The 24567-nt window shown below is 44.9% G+C and overlaps 2 protein-coding genes across 2 annotated transcripts; both read left to right on the top strand.

The window, feature by feature from the left end:
• Positions 1–2626: 2626 nt before the first annotated feature.
• On the top strand, positions 2627–12437 carry LOC142204599 (uncharacterized). The gene is given in 4 exon segments (XM_075275913.1): positions 2627–4244; positions 10734–10966; positions 10968–11993; positions 11995–12437. Coding segments are annotated over 4 exon segments (3204 nt in total). The 5' UTR covers positions 2627–2642; the 3' UTR covers positions 12338–12437.
• A 4845-nt stretch (positions 12438–17282) lies between these two features.
• LOC142204013 (E3 ubiquitin-protein ligase TRIM39-like) lies at positions 17283–22814 on the top strand. The gene is made up of 2 exons (XM_075275188.1): positions 17283–18312; positions 22182–22814. Exons 1-2 carry the CDS (start codon positions 17283–17285, stop codon positions 22754–22756), a joined length of 1605 nt encoding a protein of 534 aa, XP_075131289.1. The 3' UTR covers positions 22757–22814.
• The last annotated feature ends 1753 nt before the right edge of the window (positions 22815–24567 follow it).

Below are 24567 nucleotides of genomic sequence, written 5' to 3' on the forward strand. Positions count from 1 at the left end.
GTCCTTTGCACACAACCATGTGCGGGTCTCGTGCCGTGATTGACCTGTCCTGAGTTTTGTGGCCTGGACTATCAGCCCGCACAAGGGTCCATGTCATATGCTTCATGAAAGAGTGAGTCTCTAAATAGAGAGCAGTATGGCTGCTGTGCCAAGTGGAACCTGAACAGAGTATCATGGAGTGAATGGTGAAATAGCAAAGTCACCAGCTGACCAGTAGTGGTTTGTTGGCCGACAGAGGAAGCTCATGGAGGAGGGGGCCTGGTTGTGTCCTATGTGATGGAACAAGAGATCAGCTCTACTGGGACAGTGAAGACATCTCAGTGGGGGAACCAGGGGTGGAGTGAGAAATGCTGTTGTCAAACCTAGTGACCGTTATAATTGACCCGTGTAAGGGAGTTGAGGGAGATCCCTGAAATTCACGGCTGGAAAGTTATCTATAGTGATTGGTTGCTCTCTAGTTCTGAGAAATGGGCAGAAAGTATTATCTTAAATTAAACTGGATTTAGTTAAGTAGACAATGTCAGGGGTGATAGAATGGAAATGACCCTTGAGAGTCAGGGAAAAGGTGGGAAGCCTTTCCTACTATCGGAGTGAGGAAATGCGAAGTGGACTTGAGGATTGTCCTCTAGTGAGACAGTATAGTGGGCGATACAATAAAGGGAATACATGAGCCGTCAGAGCCCTTGAGATGCAAGGTCTTTGGGTTATTCATGGTCATGCTGGACAATGACCTGATGGTGGGACTGTGTAATGTGACATGGATCTGTATGTGACCTGTGTGAGATAAACAGGGGTCTGAGGTAGAGGGTTGAACTACTTATTTAGTGTTTAGTTGTTCTGCAGAATTAAGAAATTGTGTCCCCTTGGGTGTCCTGGAACCATCAAGATTCTGGACCTTGTCTGAGTATTGTAAATGCCATTTGTGACAAAAATAAGTGTCACGTTGTAGGTGGGGGAGTCTGTCCTCTCTTTTGGTCATTGCAGAGTTTGGAACTTTCGGAACACATGTCCAGTCTTGAAGCTCCAGAAAATTTCCCAATAGTCAGTGGAGTCGAGATTGGTGTTAGCCTTGAGTGACAAGGTCAATGTGAATGGGACACATCTCCTAAGCAAACTGGAACACCCCTATATCTCAGCAGATTTACCACTCTAATTTGACGCGGAGACCACCTCAGGTTCTGGTCCAAAATACGAGGCAGCCGCAACTGACAAGTCACGGCACTGCGATCTGGATTAGGCCCAAATGATTGGGCCTAGTCGGGAGTGTCTTTAGGCAGATTCGTGAGGCACAATCTGCCTGAAGAATGAGCATGTCCATTCTGTTTTCTGGGAGCCGGAACAAACGGCTCCTGGAAAAAAGAAACGACCGGCTCCCATTGAAATCAATGGGATACTCAGCAAACCCCATTATAGTTAATGGGTCCACCAGTGTCTAAGTGTAACTGCTGCTTTTGTTGCCTGGCTCTCGGTCATTTGGGTTCCCCGTTTTACCCAAACAGAGACCAAAATGCTAGTCTGAGATTTGCAAAAGGGGCTGTTCACATGTAGGAATCGATTGGAAAATCTGCCTCAAATTCAGCCTGAAATCTGCCTCCTGTTCATTTCAAAGGGAGGCAGTAGCTGGTATATTTCTGCCAATATCCTTCTCATTTTTTAAATGAATGGGAGGCGGAAAATACACCTTTTCCTTCGGCGTGGAATTGGATACGAAATTGGTGAAAATCTGCTTTCGGAATTTGGCCCTGTCCAATAAAATCAAGTGTAGTGGTACTATTCCTCAAATTCTGCTTCAAATTCCGCATCAAAATCTGCGTCAATTGTTGACAAGAAGGAAAAATTCCCAAGGAAAAGATTTTCTGCTTGACAAATTTAGCGTCAAATTCCTACATTGGAAAGTCCCTAAGGCTACATGTACATGAACATGTAATGTACATGTCTGTGAGAAAACAGTATGGAGGTCACATGGATGATATCTGCGTACTGTCCGTGACCTCCACGAGCCCATATATTTCATTAATGAGCCCAGACATCAAAGCAAACAGGAATAGGACTTGTCCTTAAAACAAAGCCCAGATCTTCTGTGGCTGTAGGATTACTGCAATCCTTCTGTCTCTTCATGTCATCCCAGACAGACTGATCTGTGGGGGCCATATCATCACTTCCAGGACTCTTCCTCCAAAAGGCAAAGGTCTCACCAAATATTTATATTTCTCTTTTCTTCAGTCATTTAATTTTGTTAATTAACATAAATAATTAACCCTTCTACTTCTGTAATGCATTCTTACGCTGCAGCATTTTTCCATCTTTACCTAAAACTTTTGCACAGCACAATATACCCCCCACATTATGAGATCCATGTATCCGAAAACAGTACCAATAAAACTGTAAATTATAATGATAAATTGCTGTTTATAAGTTATTATATTCATTATACATGACCTCAAGTAGTGACATAAAAAATGTATCGTTCTACAGGGAGAGAAAAATAAAAAGGTTATGATCTGACTCTAGGAATGCAGAGATGAAATAAGGGGAAAAACTTTTTTGTACTTAAGGGGTTAACTCAATAGGTGTGACAACAACATTGCAGTTTATCTAACATGAGTCACATTTAGTTTCGTTTCTTCCTCCTTCCGTCAGCCATGGCGTCTGCTGACCTGAGAGACGAGCTGCTCTGCTCCATCTGTTTATGTATCTTTAAGGATCCTGTAACACTGAGATGTGGACACAACTTCTGCCAGCTCTGTATTGATCGTGTTCTGGATACACAGGACCAGTCGGGAGTTTATTCCTGTCCTGAATGTAGAGAAGAGTTTCCGGAGCGGCCTGTACTGATGAGGAACATAACTCTATGTAACGTGATAGGACGTATCCTGTCCACTGAGCCCCATCAGGAGGAGATCACCGGGATCTTCTGCATTTACTGTGTGGACTCTCCTGTACCTGCTGTGAAGTCCTGTCTACTCTGTGAAGCTTCTCTGTGTGATAAACATCTGAGAGTCCACAGCAAGTCACCAGAACACGTCTTATGTGATCCCAGCACTAACCTGGAGAAGAGGAAATGTCCTGTCCATAAGAAGGTCCTGGAATATTACTGTACTGAGGACGCTGCTTGTATCTGTGTGTCCTGTAGATTGGATGGAGAACATCGAGGACATCAGGTGGAGATGCTGGATGAGGCCTCTGAGAAGAAGAAGGAGACATTGAGAAATGTTCTCCAGAAACTGATCACAAAGAGAGAGGAGACTGAGGAAAGAGTCCAGAGTATGGAGGAGCGCAGGAGAAAAGCTCAAGAGAAAGCATCTGAAGAAGCCGAGAGAGTCACTGCCCTGTTTATAGACATCAGGAGACGACTGGACGACCTGGAGAAGAAGGTCCTGAGTGAGATCTCCAGGCAGGAGAAGGAAGAGACACTGACACTGTCTGATCTGATCCAGAAGTTGGATATAAAGAAGGCCGAGCTGTCCATGAAGATGCGGCACATTGAGGAGCTGTGTAACATGACTGATCTACTGACTGTCTTACAGGAACCAGACACAGGTGACTTGTGTGATCCTGAGGAGGGGGGAGGTGATGAGGACACAGGGGGACATGATAGACAGCGCCATGATGGAGATGATCGGGATGTGGCTGTGATCTCAGACACATTACACACATTATGTGACATAATATCAGGTATAAGGTGCAGGATCTATGTGGAGGGTCCTGCAGACATATTACTGGATGTAAACACGGCTAATAAATGTGTCCGTATATCAGGCAACCTGAAAACTGCAACTAGGACACGAGAGAAGCAGAATCGTCCAGAAACAGCCGAGAGATTCCAGGATTATACTCAGGTGATAAGTATCAGGAGATTTACCTCAGGGCGACATTACTGGGATGTGGAGGGCAGTGGATCAGTGGGGTGGAGGGTGGGGATGTGTTATCCCAGTATAGACAGGAGGGGGCAGCAGTCACGCCTTGGATATAATAACAAGTCCTGGAGTTTGCAGAGATATAATAATCAGTATTCAGTGATACATGACAGTAAAGTGATCCGGTTACCTCAGCAGATCTCCAGTAATAGATTGAGGATCTGTCTGGATTATGAGGCCGGGCAGTTGTCCTTCTATGAGCTGTGTGACCCCATCAGACACTTACACACCTTCACTGACACCTTCACCGAGCCCCTTCATGCTGCATTATGGGTATGTTGGAGAAATATTGCTGGATGCTTTGTAGGTAGTTGGTTGAGGATTATAAATTAAAGGGTTATTCCCTTCTCCGTGAAACAGGGAATGGCAGATGTGAATATGAGACTTGTTCTCTCATCCACCAGGTCATAAGTTACAGAAACAGCTAAACATGGCCGTTCTGTGTTGTTTCTGTAACTACTATCCACCTCCCAACTTTCATAGGACAGGAAGAGGGACAAAATGCAGGGCACAGTATGGAAATTTAGCTCCACACTGTGGAGTTGACCACACCCATTGCCATCCATTTTTCCATGTGCCCCCACACAGTATCCTACAGTCACCCGAACATTATATGCCCCCACATTATTACGTTCTCCTCCAACTGCCCCACAGTATTAAGTCCCTCTCCTGGTGCCCCAGTTTAATCTGAGGTAAACTAAAGAGGGACATGAAACTAGGGCAGCTAGTGGGTGACATTAAGCAGTGGGGGTAGTTGGACAGGGACAATAAATTAATGGCAGCTGGAGCAAGACATGAAATTGGGGGTAACTAGAGGCAAACAGATCCCCCTTCAGCTACTCCCACGGTTTAATGTCCTCCTCCAGTTGTCCCCATTTTAATGTCCCTCTTAACCCCCCCAGTTTAATTGCCCTTTCATCTGTCCCAGTTTAAAGGGGTTGTCCCATCACAAGGATCCTATCTATACTGCTTGTTAATGTGAATGTAAGACTTTTCCTAAATACATTGCTTCAGCAGAACTGCTTTGTTTGGCCGCTATATTACTTTATTCATTTCTTTTGACACATCCCTTGACTTATCTGGTCATAAGGCAAGTGATGTATCTGCTGCTCTGAGGGGGGAGGGAGGAGGGGCTAAGTGCACGGGAGCGAGCCTGGAGGGGGGGGTAGTTTACCCTTTGGGGGGAAGGGGCCGCCAATACAGACCCAGCATCCGCTGTAATAGAGAAGCGGATGCTGGGGAGTGTTAGACGCCGGCACAGGTGCCTGCAACATCGCTACGCTCCTGCCCTGCATGAAGCCAGCAGTGGCAGGAGCGATGGTGCTATTCCGGAGGGGCGGAATAGCAGCATCGCTCCTGCCGCTGCTGGCTTCATGGCTTCAATACTTTCCGAAACAGGAACGTAGCTAACAAATACTAACAAAGGCCTAAAAATAACACAAAGATCTAATATCTGACTATATAGCTATATACAATGACGAGAATTAAAGTCGGAGTTTCACTTCATTTTACTCTACTAGATAGTAATGATTTCTCTATGATATCTGTGTTTGCCCTTATAAATAAAACCCAACTTATGAATCAAGAAACTGACAACAGCTTCATGCTGATGTGACAATGAGTGGGAATTTTTACTGAAATAAATGAACATAGCATATGCGTGCCTACGTCTGTATTATATTACTGTGTATTATCCTGTATCTGTATTACTAGGCTGCTGTAACATGCTGAAATTTCCCTAATGTGGTACTATTAAAGGATTATCTTATCTTATCTTTATATTAAAATATCTGTTTTTGGCAAAGCAGTTATTGAAAAATGTGACTGCTTTTACATTGAGTGTCCTTCATATTTTCTATTGTTGAATGGCTCCAGGGTCCTAGTGCAACAGCAACCGCCGCCCCGGTGCTACAGTCACAGCCCTGCTTGTAATACCGGCATTGTTCAGTAGCCAATGTCGTAATCCATATACAATAAACTGAGATTTCTAGAATATTAGTGTTGTTCTGTTTTACGCGTAAGTGCACACTCTCCTATGCGCACACCAGAGTAAATTTTTGGGCACCCTCTTATGTTGTCTGTACATAGGTTCTACCAACTAATAGTAGGTGGCTCCAATATTTCGATGCCGCCACGGCCTGCAAAACTGAAATTCTTCACATCTTCCTTGTCATTCTATTAATATACAATATGGCTGCCCTGCTCTATCCTCGGATCAGCTCAGCTTGTAGTAGGAGTCATAACATTATTAATAATTTAGAGCAGGGGTGCTCACACTTTGTCAGCATGTGAGCTACTTTATAACATAAAAGTCCAAAGATCTACTACACACTTCTTGTGGGCGGGGGCGGTCATGTGGGTGGGGTGGGGCATGTCTGTGGGCAGGGCCGGCGTGGAGCGTGAGAGCAGGAGACAGCGGCGTTCTGTGGCCGCCCAGGGATCCCCGGTGTCTCCTTGTTCACAGCGCAGGCTGAATTATCTCTGGACACTGGCAGGCTGGGACTATTAGCTGTCCGGATGTGACTCTCAGCCTGCGCTGTGAACAAGCAGCACCCCGGCCCCCTCCATCCCTAAGAGCGGGGAGCGCGTCATCCCCCGGAGCTACTGCTGCCCAGCCTGCAAGTGTCCGGAGTGGTTGTTCACAGCGCAGGCTCAGAGTCGACTCTCAGCCTGCACTGTGAACAAGCAGACACCGGGGATCCCTGGCTGCAGCCCGCGATCGACCCATACGTCCATTGCGATCGACCGGTAGATCGCGATCGACGTATTGGCCACCCCTGATTTAGAGAATAGTTGTAATAACTCAGTTTGCGTATATGTTATGGTGCGGGATATTTTATAATAATTTAGTATCTGATATTTCACAAAATAACCTGTCCGGAATCAAAATTCTATCATATAGAATTCAGCTAGTATTACCTTACTAGCCTCTGCCCGCGACTTCGTCTGTGCGACTACGTGCTGAACTTGTTCCTCACACCGTCCTGTGATTGCTGGGATGCCATATAATGAGGGTGTTGTTGGCGATGATAATCTGCCTGCTCTGGCGTTTCAGCAGCTGTCAACCTGGCTTGCCGCTAAACTCATTCCTTGCACTGTGCCCGTGATTGTTCCGGCATCTCAGCAGCTTGCTGGAACGCCATATAATGAGCGTGTTGTTGGCGTTGATGATCCTCCTCAGCTCCGCTTGAGGAGAACTCTGTTGACTTCTGGCTACCTTCATAGCTTTTGTGGTTTTAGAATTTTGCGACAAATTAGATTTTCTTTTTCTCCGACATGATTAAAAGTAGCAAACTGCCAATTTGGATTAAAGCTTGATGGCGGAGCCGACTGCACATGTGTAGAAGTTTGAAGCCAGTGCCAGAAGAAGACGCTGGGAGAGGGTGTTCCAGACGAAGATGGAGGCGGTGCTGGAGATTTCTCACGCAGCATTGGAGAAGCCCCCAGTGCTGCGAGAGAACTCATTTGCATACTCAAGAAAACTGGGATTTCTACCAAACGGCGGCGCGGAGAAGACATCTAAAGGTATGAGAAGAATAGCCTTTCTTAAGGCTATTCCTACGTGTTAGTCAGAAAAAACATTGAATTCAGCACACTGTCAGCTTTGCCGTTATGCACCCTGGTGCCAGAGATATAAGGGCCTTTAGTTCTGGCACCAATATCTCTCCTCTTTCAGAACGACGGGCCATAGAGCCTGGTGTCATCGAACGCCCCCTCCCTTTCCTGACAGTACTCTTCCATAGACCTGAATTGTCAAGGGGGGGGCCCAACAGAGCAGAACCGCTAACACAGCCAACACTGGCAGACCCCATAACTGATAATGGAGTCTGTCAGGTGTCCGGTGTTTGTTCATTATTTTCATAGGAAAATGACATAGAGAAATCTTCTCTGTACAGGACTTGATGTGAACTTGGTCTAAGGGCCCCTTCACACGGTGTAAGCACTCGGTTCATTCCGAGCCGTACACGCGAGTGCTTCTAAACACTTCCCGTTACGTGCACTCCCATTGAAGTGAATGGGAAGTGTTTAGAAGTGCTCGCGTGTATGGCTCGGAATGAACCGAGTGCTTACGCCGTGTGAAGGGGCCCTAACAGTGTTAATTACCATATGGCTCTTCCTCCCCCTACAGATACATAACATTTGGTCTCTTCCGTTGTTTGGCCAGTGTTTCTGTTACCTCAGGATCTCAGTCAGGACAGGTAATGTATGAGGAGGGGTCGCCAGGCCTCAGCGGGACTGGGGACATATGTGAGTGACATCACCGGTCCCTCTCCAGCGACCGCCTAATCGGCCTCAGAGGTCATGTGGGGTGCAGGTGGAATGAGGCATGGGGCGCGACCGAACGGGCTGCAGTGTCAGACACTGGAATGCTGGGAACAGGTATGTTTTTTTTACCTAATGTTACACCTCTTTAAGAATAATGTCTAGAGATGAGTGAACACTGTTCGGAACAGCTGTTCCGAACAGCACGCTCCCATAGAAATGAATGGAAGCGGCCAGGCACCGGCAAAGTCTGCGTGTCAGGTGCTTCCATTCATTTCTATGGGAGCATGCTGTTTGGATTGGCTGATCCGAACAGTGTTCACTCATCTCTAATAATGTCCCATAGTGCACAGAGTATAACGCCCCATAGTGGCCCCTTCACATAGCACTATTTTCCATAGTGGCCCTCACTCAATATAATGTCCCATATCAGCCGCTACACACAGTATAATATCCCATAGTGGTCTCTACACAAACTATAATACCCAATAGTGGCCGCTCAGAACCCTAAATTTTGGGGGATTTGTCACCAATTAACCATCATTATATTCTGGGGTCAATTCTCTGATGTCATTCGTGACATCTCTCATCATATCAAGGCCAGAAGAGGCTGGAAGACGTGTATCGGTGCCCGGGAAAGGAGAGTAACACTGTTTATTATGTTTGTCAATATTGTGGGATTTACATTTCTTTTTTCACTTTATTTTGTTAATTGACAAAAATAAACTATTAACCCTTCTATTTCTGTAAGGCATTCTTACTTTGCAGCAGTTTTTCACACTTATCTAAAACTTTTGCACAGCACTATAGTATATACCCTCCACAGTATGAGACCTGTGTACCCCAAAAAGGTATCAATAAAACTATAAGTTATAATGATAAATTGCTGATTATAAGTTATTATATTCATTATATGTGACCTCAAGTAGTAACATAAAAAATGCATCATGTTCTACAGGGAGAGAAAAATAAAGTTTTGGGTTTTTTTCCAAGATGGCGCCACATGAGTGGCAGCTCCAAGCTGAGAGAGACCTTTATCTTCCTTTTTCACTCTTTTTGTCTGTATCTTTAAGAATCCTCTACTCAAGCAAACTAGCACTATGAATTAGCAGCTATAAATCGAATGGAAGATGCTGTGGAGTATTTTTTTTCCTTTTGTTTCTATTGTTAAAGCATGGACAAGACTCAAGACCTGGAATTTCCTGTGTGCACATGTGCTTGTTACCATCCCCCAGGAGCTAAGGACAGCATGGTCACCATGAGGCACACAAAGAATGGAGGAGAATCCTGCATGAAAGTGTGGATTTCTTTTTTCAAGGAGATGATTTCTGGTGTCTATTGCTAATGTGTGAGGATGCTACAGCTGACTGGTATTTCTTTCTATTACTGTGTACACGTGGGACCCTGCTACAGCCTGGGAACCTCCAATCACCCACCTACCCCATGAGTTTATGGAAGCTTGGCAAGAGAGCAGCACCCTGTCTACCTGGATGGCTTCAGACTTCTCTGGGTAGTAGAACACAGTGGTAAGAAGAAAGGAGGAGGAGGAGGGCTGTGATGAAGGACATTTGGGGTATTTTTTTTTGTGGTTAATGGACAATAGCGCTGATGCAAGGTACCGAACTATCAGCTGTGAGCAGGAGATCTCACCACCTACCAAAGGAACTGCCACATGTTATCATGATAGCTGCCTATGTCCCCACCTCTGCAAAAAAACATTTCTGCCTGTTGTATCTACATGCTGTGACCCCTCCTCGTGTCCTCCAACCACCGTCGGGCCGTATTATTAACATCATTCCGCACAGAGAACTAAATGATCCTGCAGTGTGTCTGTGTTTCTTTCTTTTTAGTTGCTATGATTCCTAGGATTTCTCTATCTGCCATGAGCTTGTACGTGTTTCTCTCTTGTTATATACTACTGTACCATCTATGAAACTGTATAACTGAAATCTCCCCATTGTGGGACTATTAAAGGATTATCTTATCTGACTCCAGGAATGCAGAGATGAAATAAGGAGAAAAGCTGTTGTGTACATAAGGGGTTAACTCAGTGGGTGTGACTACAACATTGCAGGTTATTCAGGAGCTGTGAGGTGCCGTCATGGATTGGCTGCTCTCAATGCGCTCGGATTGGTTGTTATAAATCCTCTCTGATTGGCTGGCTTCTATGCTCTCTCATTGGCTGGCGTCAGTGCTGTGGGATTGGCTTCCTCCCCCCTTTCCCTCAACTTTCGTTTTGTGAACAAAGGAAAGTTGTTGTTTGGCAGCTTGTGGCCTGTAATGTAAGTAATACTGGCTGCTGATGAGTATATATATATATACCTGTATATAACCCTGTGCCTGGCGTTGTAATGTAAGTAATACTGGCTGCTGATGTGTGTATGTATGTATACATCTATATATATATATACACACACCTCTATATAACCCTGAGCCTGGCACTGTAATGTAAGTAATACTGGCTGCTTGTGGTGTGTGTGTATATATATATATATATATATATATATATATATATGTATATATATATATATATATATATATATATATATATATACTTTCTTCCTCCTTCCGTCAGCCATGGCGTCTGCTGACCTGAGAGACGAGCTGCTCTGCTCCATCTGTTTATGTGTCTTTAAGGATCCTGTAACACTGAGATGTGGACACAACTTCTGCCGGCTCTGTATTGATCGTGTTCTGGATACTCAGGACCAGTCTGGAGTTTATTCCTGTCCTGAATGTAGAGAAGAGTTTCCGGAGCGGCCTGTACTGATGAGGAACATAACTATGTAACGTGATAGGACGTATCCTGTCCACTGAGCCCCATCAGGAGGAGATCACCGGGATCTGCTGCACTTACTGTGTGGACTCTCCTGTACCTGCTGTGAAGTCCTGTCTACTCTGTGAAGCTTCTCTGTGTGATAAACATCTGAAAGTCCACAGCAAGTCACCAGAACACGTCTTATGTGATCCAAGCACTGACCTGGAGAAGAGGAAATGTTCTGTCCATAAGAAGGTCCTGGAATATTACTGTACTGAGGACGCTGCTTGTATCTGTGTCTATTGTTCAGCAGGAGAACATCGAGAACATCGGGTGGAGAGGCTGGATGAGGCCTCTGAGAAGGAGAAGGAGAAACTTAGAAATGTTCTCCAGAAACTGATCACAAAGAGAGAGGAGACTGAGGAAAGAGTCCAGAGTCTGGAGGAGAGCAGGAGAAAAGCTCAAGAAAAAGCATCTGGAGAAGCCGAGAGAGTCACTGCCCTGTTTATAGACATCAGGAGACGACTGGACGACCTGGAGAAGAAGGTCCTGAGTGAGATCTCCAACCAGGAGAAGGAAGAGTCACTGTCACTGTCTGATGTGATCCAGAAGCTGGAAATAAAGAAGGACGAGCTGTCCATGAAGATGCGGCACATTGAGGAGCTGTGTAACATGACTGATCCACTGACTGTCTTACAGGAACCAGACACAGGTGACTTGTGTGATCCTGAGGAGGGGGGAGGTGATGAGGACACAGGGGGACATGATAGACAGCACCAAGATGTACATGATCGGGATGTGGCTGTGATCTCAGACACATTACACACATTATCTGACATAATATCAGGTATAAGGAGCGGGATCTATGTGGAGGGTCCTGCAGACATATTACTGGATGTAAACACGGCTAATAATAATCTCCATATATCAGACGACCTGAAAACTGCAACATGGACACAAGAGAAGCAGAATCGTCCAGAAACAGCTGAGAGATTCCAGGATTATTATCAGGTGATAAGCAGGAGGGGATTTACCTCAGGGCGACATTACTGGGATGTGGAGGGTGGGGGTGTGTTATCCCAGTATAGACAGGAGGGGGCAGCAGTCACGCATTGGATATAATAACAAGTCCTGGAGTATGAGGAGACATAGTGATCAGTACTCAGTGATACATGACAGTAAAGAGATCCGGTTACCTGACAAGGTCTCCAGTGATAGATTCAGGATCTGTCTGGATTATGAGGCCGGGCAGTTGTCCTTCTATGAGCTGTGTGACCCCATCAGACACTTACACACCTTCACTTCCACCTTCACCGAGCCCCTTCATGCTGCATTAGGTGTGTTTAGTCCAAAGGATTCTGGATCCTATGTAGATAGTTGGTTGAGAATTAGAAGTTAAAGGATTATTCCCATCTCAGTGAAACAGGGAATGGCAGATGTGAATATGAGACTTGTTCTCTCTTCCACCAGGTTGGAAGTTACAGAAACAGCTAAACATGGCCGGTCTATGTTGTTCCTGTAACTACTATACACCTGTATGAGAGATACAGAAACAGAGTAGAACAGCTGCATTTCCACAACTCCCATGACCTCAGGAAGATGGATACGGGGCTATTCCACACCTAGCTCCAACCGATAGTAATAACCCTTTAAGGAATAACACCCTGTGACAGAGCCAAATGACCCTCACAGCAAGAATATGGTTCCTTTTGGTTCCAGGGGCGTAGCTAACAAAGACTGCCCCATAGCAACCATTAGACCTGGTCCCCCACCCCACATGGCATAGTACCCCCTTTTCCAAGCTCTCACATGGTATAACTCCCCATTTATACACACTATAATGTCCCACAGTGGCCCCTTCACACAGTATAATGTCCTAAAGTCACCTCCAGATGGTATAATATAGGTCAGGGGTCGGCAACCCCTGGCACACGTGGCATATCTTGCTGGCATGGCAAGACCTGCAGGAGTTGCTCTGCTCTCAGGACGCTCCCCCTTCTCTGGCTGCCCTCTGTCCACCAATGAGAGAAGAGCCCAGGAGGCGGAGCTAACTTTATACAGCACAAGGACCCTGCCAGCACACAGGAGAAGGAGGAGAGGGGAGCTGCCAGCAAAAGTGACAGTAATAAAAGAAAATCCCAGGTAGATGCTGGGTTACTCTGCCTAGTAATATCAGGCATTTGGGGTTATTAATTTAGTATTAGTAACTCCATGTGCCTCATATTAATGGCAGTTAACCCCATCATGTCCCTCACATTAACCCGTGTGTGCTTCACAGAAGGGTTACTAATATGTGAGATATATGGAGGGACTAATAATTAAATGACTTAATTATTACCTCCATGTCTCACATATCAGTAACTCTTATGTGAGGCACACAAGGGTTAATGTGAGGGACATGATGGAGTTAACTGCTATTAATATGAGGAACATGGAGTTACTAACTGGTAATGCACATGACTAGATTTATCCTCAATTAGGGATAATATTGTGGACTATTATATTTTAATGGTCCCGTACACACGGCTGTGTGTCTGGGCCAAAATTGAAGAGCTGCAAATTATGGATCAGGTCCTATATGCGTCCTATACCTGTCCTATATGTGTCCTATACCTGTCCTATATGCGTCCTATGCCTGTCCTATATGCGTCCTATGCCCGTCCTATATGTGTCCTATACCTGTCCTATATGCGTCCTATACCTGTCCTATATGCGTCCTATACCTGTCCTATATGCGTCCTATACCTATCCTATATGCGTCCTATGCCTGTCCTATATGCGTCCTATGCCTGTCCTATATGCGTCCTATGCCTGTCCTATATGTGTCCTATGCCTGTCCTATATGTGTCCTATGCCTGTCCTATATGTGTCCTATACCTGTCCTATAGGCGTCCTATACCTGTCCTATATGTGTTTCCATTTGCAGCCCTGTCAATTCATTTTTAATGTATAAGTCAGTCACAGCCCTGCGTGTAATACCGGCATTGTTCAGTAGCCAATGTCGTGATCCATATCCAATAAACTGAGATTTCTAGAATATTAGTGTTGTTCTGTTTTATGTGTAAGTGCACACTCTTCTATGGGCACATCAGAGTAAATTTTTGGGCACCCTGTTATGTTGTCTGTGCATAGGTTCTACCACCTAATAGTAGGTGCCTGCAATATTTCGATGCCGCCATGGCCTGCAAAATTGAAATTCTTCACACCTTCCTTGTCATTCTATGAACATACAATATGGCTGCCCTGCTCTATCCTCGGATCCCCGCAGCTTGTAGTAGGAGTCATAACATTATTAATAATTTAGAGAATAGTTGTAATAACTCACTTTGTGTATATGTTATGGTGCGGGATGTTTTATAATAATTTAGTATCTTCTATTTCCTCTCCGGAATCAAAATTCTATCATTATGCTCCTATCCCTGCAATATATAGAATTCATCTAGTATTACCTTATGTGTCGTTCAGGCCCTCACTTCCTGTATGGACTGTTCCACACAAGCTCCCCACAAGGGGGGGTACAAAGTTTTATAACTACTGTTGATCAGTAGACGATTCCTGTCACACAGTTATAATGAAGGTGCAACCTTCATGACTATGTACTTATGGTCTCGATTTATCTAGAGGTAAGGATGTTCCCAATGTTCCCAGCAGGCAGGGATGGTTCTGTCTATAGCGGCCTTTGTGATAATGTGCTGAGGCATCATGGGACAGATAACAAAGCAAAGAGAACTGAAATCTAAAAACCAACATCTGGTCAGTCTATTGGACTGCTGAAATATGAGTACAAGTTATATAAAAGAAACCTCTTACGGACAATCAGGTAAGGTGTGAATACGGTGTTTATGTTGTGTATTAGTGTGTGTGTGTGTGTGTATATATGTCTCTTATACTGAATGTAGTTTATGGATTTTATATTACAATTTGTAGTTGGTGATTTTTATAGGACAAGTAAGTTTAAAAACAGAAATATGTAAAAGGGGTTTTCTGGGCAAATATATTGATGACCCAACCAAGGACAAGACATCAATGTAAGCCCAGTGCTTGTCCAGTACCCAATACCCACATCAATCAGCTGTTCGCAGCCACTGAGAATGGAGCAGGAAACAGACAGCGCTGTTCTCTGCATAGTGGCCAGAGCAGGTTACTGCAGATCAGGTCTATTCACTTAAATCGGACCTAGGCTGCAGTACCTTAGTTCAGCCACTATGTAGGGAACGGAGCTGTCTGTTTCCTGCTTCCGGGTGTTGTAATCTAATATTAGTATACGTCATCAATATTTGTAGCCTAGAAAGCCCTTTTAAGGTTTCAAGGGTTACAGCTCACAAATGTAAAACAAACAATAGGGATAATGGCTCGCAATTGGTGGGTTTATACTCCCTAATAGTTTCACTCCTACTATCTCTAATGATTGATACAGCCGTCTCCTTATAGAGACCACTAATCCCCTCAGATTGTGCCCAATAATGCGTACTGTTTTGGTTCTAAAAATCCATTCATATCCTTGGAGATGAGCGGTATTTTATACTGCTAGACAGCTGACAGTGCATTGAATTCAGCACACTGTCAGCTTTGCCGGTATGCACCCCGCGGCCAGCGATATCAGTGCCGTTACTTTTGGCACCGATTTCCTTCCACTGTCAGAAGGACGGGCCATAGAGCCTAGCATCATCGATGGCTGTGATGAGCGCCCCCTCCCTTCCCCATACTACTGTATTCTTCCATAGCCTTGTTTGCCAGGGGGCTCAACAGAGCCAAACTGCTAAGACAACAGACACTGCGCGGACCCCATAACTGATCATGGAGTCTGTCAGGTGTCCGGCGTGTGTTGATTATTTTCATAGGAAAGCAGCATAGAGAAATGTTCTCTGTACGGGACTAGGTGTGAACTTGGTCTAACAGTGTTAATTACCATATGGCTCTTCCTCCCCCTACAGATACATAACATTTGGTTTCTTCCGTTGTTTGGCCAGTGTTTCTGTTACCTCAGGATCTCAGTCAGGACAGGTAATGTATGAGGAGGGGTCGCCAGGCCTCAGCGGGACGGGGGACATATGTGAGTGACATCACCGGTCCCTCTCCAGCGACCGCCTAATTGGCCTCAGCGGTCATGTGGGGTGCAGGTGGAATGAGGCAAGGGGCACGACCGAACGGGCTGCAGTGTCAGACACTGGAATGCTGGGAACAGGTATTTCTTTTCCCCTAATGTTACACCTCTTTAAGAATAATGTCCCATAGTGCACAGAGTGTAACGCCCCATAGTGGCCCCTTCACATAGCACTAGTTTCCATAGTGGCCCTCACTCAATATAATGTCCCATATCAGCCGCTACACACAGTATAATATCCCATAGTGGTCCCTACACAAACTATAATACCCAATAGTGGCTGCTCAGAACCCTACATTTTGGGGGGTTCGTCACCAATTAACCATCATTATACTCTGAGGTCTCTTCTCTGATGTCATTCGTGACATCTCTCATGACATCAAGGCCAGAAGAGGCTGGAAGACGTGTATCGGTGCCCGGGAAAGGAGAGTAACTCTGTTTATTATGTTTTTCACCTCCCCCTCGCCTCAGCATATTATACTCTGGGGTCTAAAGTGACCGCAGAATATAATGGTAGTTTCAGGTTGGGACCTGTGTGGTCTGAATGAAACTCTCAGTGCCGCCGCTCTGGTGGGCCTCCGCTCTGAAGGTAAAGAGTCGTGGCCAGCGGACTGTACTCTGCAGCAAGAGTCAGGACAAATGATAGCCTCGGGATAGGTAGCTTGCCGGCCCAGTGCCCCATATCCCAGTCTGCCCATTTTCCTGGTGATATAGATAGCCAATCTGCCCCTGGCCAAATCATCACTTCCAGGACTCCTCAACCAAAGAGCAAAGGTCACACCAAATATTGTGGGATTTACATTTCTTTTTTCACTTTATTTTGTTAATTGCCAAAAATAAACTATTAACCCTTCTATTTCTGTAATGCATTCTTACTTTGCAGCAGTTTTTCACACTTATCTAAAAGTTTTGCACAGCACTATAGTATATACCCTCCACAGTATGAGACCTGTGTACCCCAAAAAGGTATCAATAAAACTATAAATTATAATGATAAATTTCTGATTATAAGTTATTATATTCATTATATGTGACCTCAAGTAGTAACATAAAAAATGTATCATGTTCTACAGGGAGAGAAAAATAAAAAGGTTATGATCTGACTCTTGGAAAACCGAGATGAAATGGGGAGAAAAGCTGTTGTGTACATAAGGGGTTAACTTAGTGGGTGTAACTATAACATTGCAGGTTATTCAACTTCAGTCACATTTAGTTTCGTTTCTTCCTCCTTCCGTCAGCCATGGCGTCTGCTGACCTGAGAGACGAGCTGCTCTGCTCCATCTGCTTATGTGTCTTTAAGGACCCTGTAATGCTGAGATGTGGACACAACTTCTGCCGGCTCTGTATTGATCGTGTTCTGGATACACAGGACCAGTCTGGAGTTTATTCCTGTCCTGAATGTAGAGAAGAGTTTCCGGAGCGGCCTGTACTGATGAGGAACATAACTCTATGTAACGTGATAGGACGTATTCTGTCCACTGAGCCCCATCAGGAGGAGATCACCGGGATCTTCTGCACTTACTGTGTGGACTCTCCTGTACCTGCTGTGAAGTCCTGTCTACTCTGTGAAGCTTCTCTGTGTGATAAACATCTGAAAGTCCACAGCAAGTCACCAGAACACGTCTTATGTGATCCCGGCACTGACCTGGAGAAGAGGAAATGTTCTGTCCATAAGAAGGTCCTGGAATATTACTGTACTGAGGACGCTGCTTGTATCTGTGTCTATTGTTCAGCAGGAGAACATCGAGGACATCAGGTGGAGAGGCTGGATGAGGCCTCTGAGAAGAAGAAGGAGAAACTGAGAAATGTTCTCCAGAAACTGACCGCAAAGAGAGAGGAGACTGAGGAAAGAGTCCAGAGTATGGAGGAGCGCAGGAGAAAAGCTCAAGAGAAAGCATCTGGAGAAGCCGAGAGAGTCACTGCCCTGTTTATAGACATCAGGAGACGACTGGACGACCTGGAGAAGAAGATCCTGAGTGAGATCTCCAGGCAGGAGAAGGAAGAGACACTGTCACTGTCTGCTCTGATCCAGAAGCTGGAAATAAAGAAGGCCGAGCTGTCCATGAAGATGCGGCACATTGAGGAGCTGTGTAACATGACTGATCCACTGACTGTCTTACAGGAACCAGACACAGGTGACTTGTGTGATCCTGAGGAGGGGGGAGGTGATGAGGACACAGGGGGACATTATAGATGGTGCCATAATGGAGATGATCGGGATGTGGCTGTGATCTCAGACACATTACACACATTATGTGACATAATATCAGGTATAAGGAGCGGGATCTATGTGGAGGGTCCTGCAGACATATTACTGGATGTAAACACGGCTAATAATAATCTCCATATATCAGACGACCTGAAAACTGCAACCAGGACACTATGGAAGCAGAATCGTCCAGAAACAGCCGAGAGATTCCAGGGTTATTATCAGGTGATAAGCAGGAGGGGATTTACCTCAGGGCGACATTACTGGGATGTGGAGAGCAGTAGATCAGTGAGGTGGAGGGTGGGGATGTGTTATCCCAGTATAGACAGGAGGGGGCAGCAGTCACTCATTGGATGTAATAACAAGTCCTGGAGTATGAGGAGATATAGTGATCAGTACTCAGTGATACATGACAGTAAAGAGATTCGGTTACCTGACAAGATCTCCAGTGATAGATTCAGGATCTGTCTGGATTATGAGGCCGGGCAGTTGTCCTTCTATGAGCTGTGTGACCCCATCAGACACTTACACACCTTCACTGCCACCTTCACCGAGCCCCTTCATGCTGCTTTATGTGTATTTAGGCCAAAAGATTCTGGATCCTATGTAGATAGTTGGTTGAGAATTAGAAGTTAAAGGGTTATTCCCATCTCAGTGAAACAGGGAATGGCAGATGTGAATATGAGACTTGTTCTCTTTTCCACCAGGTTGGAAGTTACAGAAACAGCTAAACATGGCCGGTCTATGTTGTTCCTGTAACTACTATACACCTGTATGAGAGATACAGAAACAGTAGAACAGCTGCATTTCCACAACTCCCATGACCTCAGGAAGATGGATACAGGGCTATTCCACTCCCAGCTCTGAACAATAGGAATAATCCTTTAAAGGGATCCTATCATTCACACACAATTTTTTCTAGGTACCACGTCGGAATCGCCTTAACAAAGGCTATTCTTCTCCTACCTTTCGTCGTCTTCGACGTTGTTCTCCTGCCATCCTGGTTTCTCTCGGTATGCATATTAGCTCTCTCGCAGCACTGGGGGCTGGCCCCAGCGCTCAAACAGCACTGGGGTGTCCCGAATGCTGTGGGAGAACTCTCTCCAGCGCTGCCTCCATCTTCGTCAGCAGCATACTCTTCTTCCAGCGGTGGCTTGTAGCTTCTAGGACTCGGGCCTTAGGCAGAGCATACTCCGCATGCCCACCGGCCACAAGAAAATGGCCTCTTGCACAGTATTGTAAGCGGCCATTTTCTCGTGGCCTGTGGTTATGCGCAGTCTGCTCTGTCCAAGGCCCGAGGCCTAGAAGTCTAAAAATAAGTCAAACCTCTGTATTTCTGATGACATAACTGTATACAATGATATGAGTTAAAGGTGGAGTTTTACTTTATTAGTATACGGGGTTAGTTAGTAATAATTTCTTTTTGTACATTTTTATATTATAATATCTGTTTTTGGCAAAGCTGTTACTGAAAAATGTGACTGCCTTTACAACGAGTGTCGCTCATTTTCTTGTACTAATAAATGGCTCCAGCGTCCTAGTGCAACAGCAACCGCCACCCCGGTGCTACAGTCGCAGCCCTGCGTGTAATACCGGCATTATTCAGTAGCCAATGTCGTAATCCATATACAATAAACTGAGATTTCTAGAATATTAGTGTTGTTCTGTTTTATGTGTAAGTGCACACTCTCCTATGGGCACACTAGAGTAAATCTTTTGGGTATTCTCTTATGTCGACTGTTCCACACAAACTCTCTGCAAGGGGGCGTACAAAGATTTATCACTAACTACTGCTTATCAGTAGACAATTCCTGTCATATAGTTATAATGAAGCCGCAACCTCCACGCCTATGTATTTATGATCTCAGATTATATAGAGGTAAGGATGTTTACAATGTCCCCCAGCAGGTAGGGATGGTTCTGTCTATAGCGGCCTTTGTGATACTGTGCTGAGGCATCATGGGACAGATAACAAAGCAAAGAGAACTGAAATCTAAAAACCAACATCTGGTCAGTCTATTGGACTGCTGAAATATGAGTGCAAGTTACATAAAAGAAGCCTCTTAAAGACGATCAGGTACGCTGTGAATAAAGTGTTTATGTCATGTATAAGTGTATATATTTATATATAAATTGTGTAAAGTCTGTTATACTGAATGTAGTTTATGGATTGTATATTACAACTTGTGATCAGTGATTTTTATAGTTCAAGTAAGTTTAAAAATAGCAAACAGCATTGGTTAAAGGGGTTTTCTGGGCAAAAATATTGATGACCTATCTAAGGACAGGTCATCAATGCAAGCACAATGGATGTCCAGCACCCAATACCCCCATTGATCAGCTGTTGTCAGCCACTGATATACAGAGAATGGAGCAGGAAGCAGACAGTTCCAGTCTCTGTGTAACGACCAGATAAGGTTATTGCAGATCAGCTCCTAATCACTTAAATAGGAACTAGGCTGCAGTACCTCATAGAGCCACTACATAGAGAATGGAGCTGTCTGCTTCCTGCTCCATTCTCTGTGTATCAGCAAATGAGAACAGCTGATCGGTGGAGGCCCCCACTGATCTAATATTAGTATAGATCATCAATATTTTTAGCCTTGAAAGCCCTTTTAAGGTGTTAAAGGTTACAGCTCACAAATGTAAAATACATGATAGGGGTAATGGCTCACAATCGATGGGATAATACTTCTGGACAGTTTCACTCCTACGATCTCTAACTATTAATATGGAGCCCACAGGACCCTCAGATTGTGCCCAATAATGCATACTGTTCTGGTTGTAGCAAAGCTTTAGTTGACCTTTCATGTCTTTAGAGATGGGCGGTATTATATCTCACGACAAAGCTGCGTTGAATTTCATTCACTGTCAGCATTGCCGGTATGCGCTCTGGTGCCAGAGATATTGATGCCGTTAGTTTCGTCTCCGCTATCCCTCAACTGTCAGGGTCCATTCACATGGAGGAAAATGGTGAGGAATTTTCCACGCTGAAAAAAAAACAAACCTCCCATTGATTTCAATGGGTTCTGCTAGCTTTTTTTCCCCACTAGTGGAATACATGGCCAGTTCTTCAGGGATTAACCTGACACTGGAAAAAAATACTCTTCATCGGATGTTAAATGCTCCAGGTACTAAACCATGAACACCGGCATTCTCATCAACCAACGTTATATGTTACAGCATTCTCATAACAATATTATGTAAGAAACATTGATAAGATTGCTATATGTAAGATCTATGTGATAACATGCACCGTCTCTCATTAACCCTTTTCTGACATCCGCCATACTAGTACGGCGCATGCTGGGTGTGTAACTATGGCGACAGCGCGGGAGCCGGACGGCCGCCATAGCCATCAGGTGTCCACTGTTTTACGCAGTAGACAATCAGCGCTAAATTCTCCGCCGTTGGCGGTGACATATCCATGATTTCTATTTAGAAAAGTGTTGCCTTCACAGTTTGAACGATCGGAGGCATTAACTCTTCCAGCACCTCAGTCAAAGCTGACCTAGGCGCTGCCATTTTCCTGGTGATCGCCGGCACCCGGGGCCGACGTCACGTTACTATGATAGCTGGGAGCCTTGTGAAGGCTCCCCGGCTTGTCATTACATTGCCTCTATTGCAGTCTATGCTGCATAGCCTGAAATAGCAGTGCCGGTATTTTGCAATGCATTGTAGTCTGAAGCTGGAAGCTGGAAATAAAGAAGGCCGAGCTGTCCATGAAGATGCGGCACATGGAGGAGCTGTGTAACATGACTGATCCACTGACTGTCTTACAGGATCCAGACACAGGTGACTTGTGTGATCCTGAGGAGGGGGGAGGTGATGAGGACACAGGGGGACATGATAGACAGCGCCAAGATGTAGATGGTTGGGATGTGGCTGTGATCTCAGACACATTACACACATTATGTGACATAATATCAGGTATAAGGAGCGGGATCTATGTGGAGGTCCCTGCAGACATATTACTGGATGTAAACACGGCTAATAATAATCTCCATATATCAGACGACCTGAAAACTGCAACATGGACACGAGAGAAGCAGAATCGTCCAGAAACAGCCGAGAGATTCCAGGAATATCAGGTGATAAGTATCAGGGGATTTACCTCAGGGCGACATTACTGGGATATGGAGGGCAGGAGATCAGGGAGGTGGAGGGTGGGGGTGTGTTATCCCAGTATAGCCAGGAGGGGGCAGCAGTCATACATTGGAGATAATAATAAATCCTGGAGTATGAGGAGATATAATAATAATCAGTATTCAGTGTTACATGACGGGAAAGAGATCCGGTTACCTGACAAGATCTCCAGTAATAGATTCAGGATCTGTCTGGATTATGAGGCCGGGCAGTTGTCCTTCTATGAGCTGTGTGACCCCATCAGACACTTACACACCTTCACTGCCACCTTCACCGAGCCCCTTCATGCTGCATTCAGTCTTCCCTATATACGTAGCAATGGATGTGTCGTAGATAACTGGTTGAGGATTAGCAGTTAAGAAACCTCTCTCTATAATTCCATCTGTCCCAGAGTCAGTCGGGCGTTACCTACTAAATGATGCAAAGAGATGGACTTGGCCATTGGCGGTGACATCCATGATTTCTTTTTAGAAAAGTGTTGCCTTCACAGTTTGACTTGTATCAGTTATCATCGTGATCATCCGAATACAATATTTTTCTTTTCCTTATGTTCAGTTCTGATTACAGTTGTTGCTGGTGACGGATCTTATTATCCTCTATGTGTACTACAGCGAATTCCCAGTGTCTTTTAGGTGACCATTCATGAGACCTCTGGAGGACTTTTACAAAATAAATTAGATAGTTTATTTTCATTGGCACGGCCAACTATCGGAAGGAAATTTTTAAAAAGCGGCACCTTAAACGGAATAGTTATGCGTTGTGTGCAGGTGACCTGAAGAAGAGCCACCCATCAGCCATTGTATCACTGACACCCACTGTAGGTGGCAATGCTTTTACCCTACGGGTTGTCCGGGCGTTTATTCATATTTCATGTTGCAAAGGATTTTGTTCCTTAAAATTACGAAAAAAAAGTCAAAATATTTCAACAATGGGTTAAAAAATAACAATTTTTTTCTCTATTTTTGTAGTCTTTTGGCTAATCCTTATTGTTGTCTTCCGTATTACTTGTGTTGTATTTTATAACAGAATTATTCATCTGCGTGGGTCCCAGCTATGAGCTCCTGCCTACGTAAAGGTGGCTAGTCTGCAAGTCATATCATGTCCATATTGTACACTTAAAAAAGAGGCAGTGGTGCCTCGAAACGCGTTGTGTCTTTGGCGTTTAATAAAGAAGGACTACTTTTCATCTACTGTGTAAGCGCTGATCATTTCACCATCCTACCGCATTGGCTACCAAGTGATCAATGAGATCGGATGATCCCTGACGTCCATTACAAAAAGCGTCTTTTACATAAAACAATAATCCTTATGATTAAGAAAGTTAGGATTAATATTCACTGACTTCCTATTATTGCTACATTATTTGATGGACCTTGTTACTTTCTATATGTGTGCTTAGTACTTTGGGCACACAAGGGTGACGTTTTCTGAATAGGCTGTAATTCAGTTTGGAATAGCCGGAATAACCATAGATGTGCTAAATATTGAGTATAAACGATTTACAGTTTTATGTACATTTCCAACCGATGACTTGGGGCAACCCTGGACCCCGACCTATCCTTCAAGTCACACGTTCAAACCTTCAACACCTCCTGCCACCTCCAGCTCAAGAACATCCATCGAATCCGCTCCTTTCTTACTCCTGAAACCACTAAGATGCTCGTCCAGGCCCTCAAAATCTCCCGCCTAGACTACTGCAACACCCTTCTCCATGGACTCCCAGCAAACACCCTCGCCCCCCTCCAGTCCACCTTAAACTGTGCTGCTCGCTTAATCCACCTCACCCCCCGATCTTTATTGGCTGCTCCCCTCTGCCAGTCCCTCCACTGGTTACCTATAGCCCAGCGAATGGAGTTCAAGCTACTAACGCTAACATACAAAGCCATCCACAACCTGTCCCCTCCATATATCTCTGACCTCATCTCCCGCTACCTGCCCACACGTAACCTCAGATTCTCCAGTGATCTCCTACTCTTCTCTGCTCTCATCCGCTCCTCACACAGCCATCTTCAAGATTTCTCTCGTGCATCCCCCATACTCTGGAACTCCTTACCACGACACATAAGACTGACCCCCACAATCACAGGATTCAAGAAGGCGCTGAAGACTCACCTGTTCAGGAAGGCCTACAACCTCCAATAACATTATCACTGCACTGCCATCTGACCAG

This window comes from Leptodactylus fuscus, chromosome 5 (assembly GCF_031893055.1).
Source record: "Leptodactylus fuscus isolate aLepFus1 chromosome 5, aLepFus1.hap2, whole genome shotgun sequence".
In the NCBI taxonomy this organism is placed as follows: Eukaryota; Metazoa; Chordata; class Amphibia; order Anura; family Leptodactylidae; genus Leptodactylus; species Leptodactylus fuscus.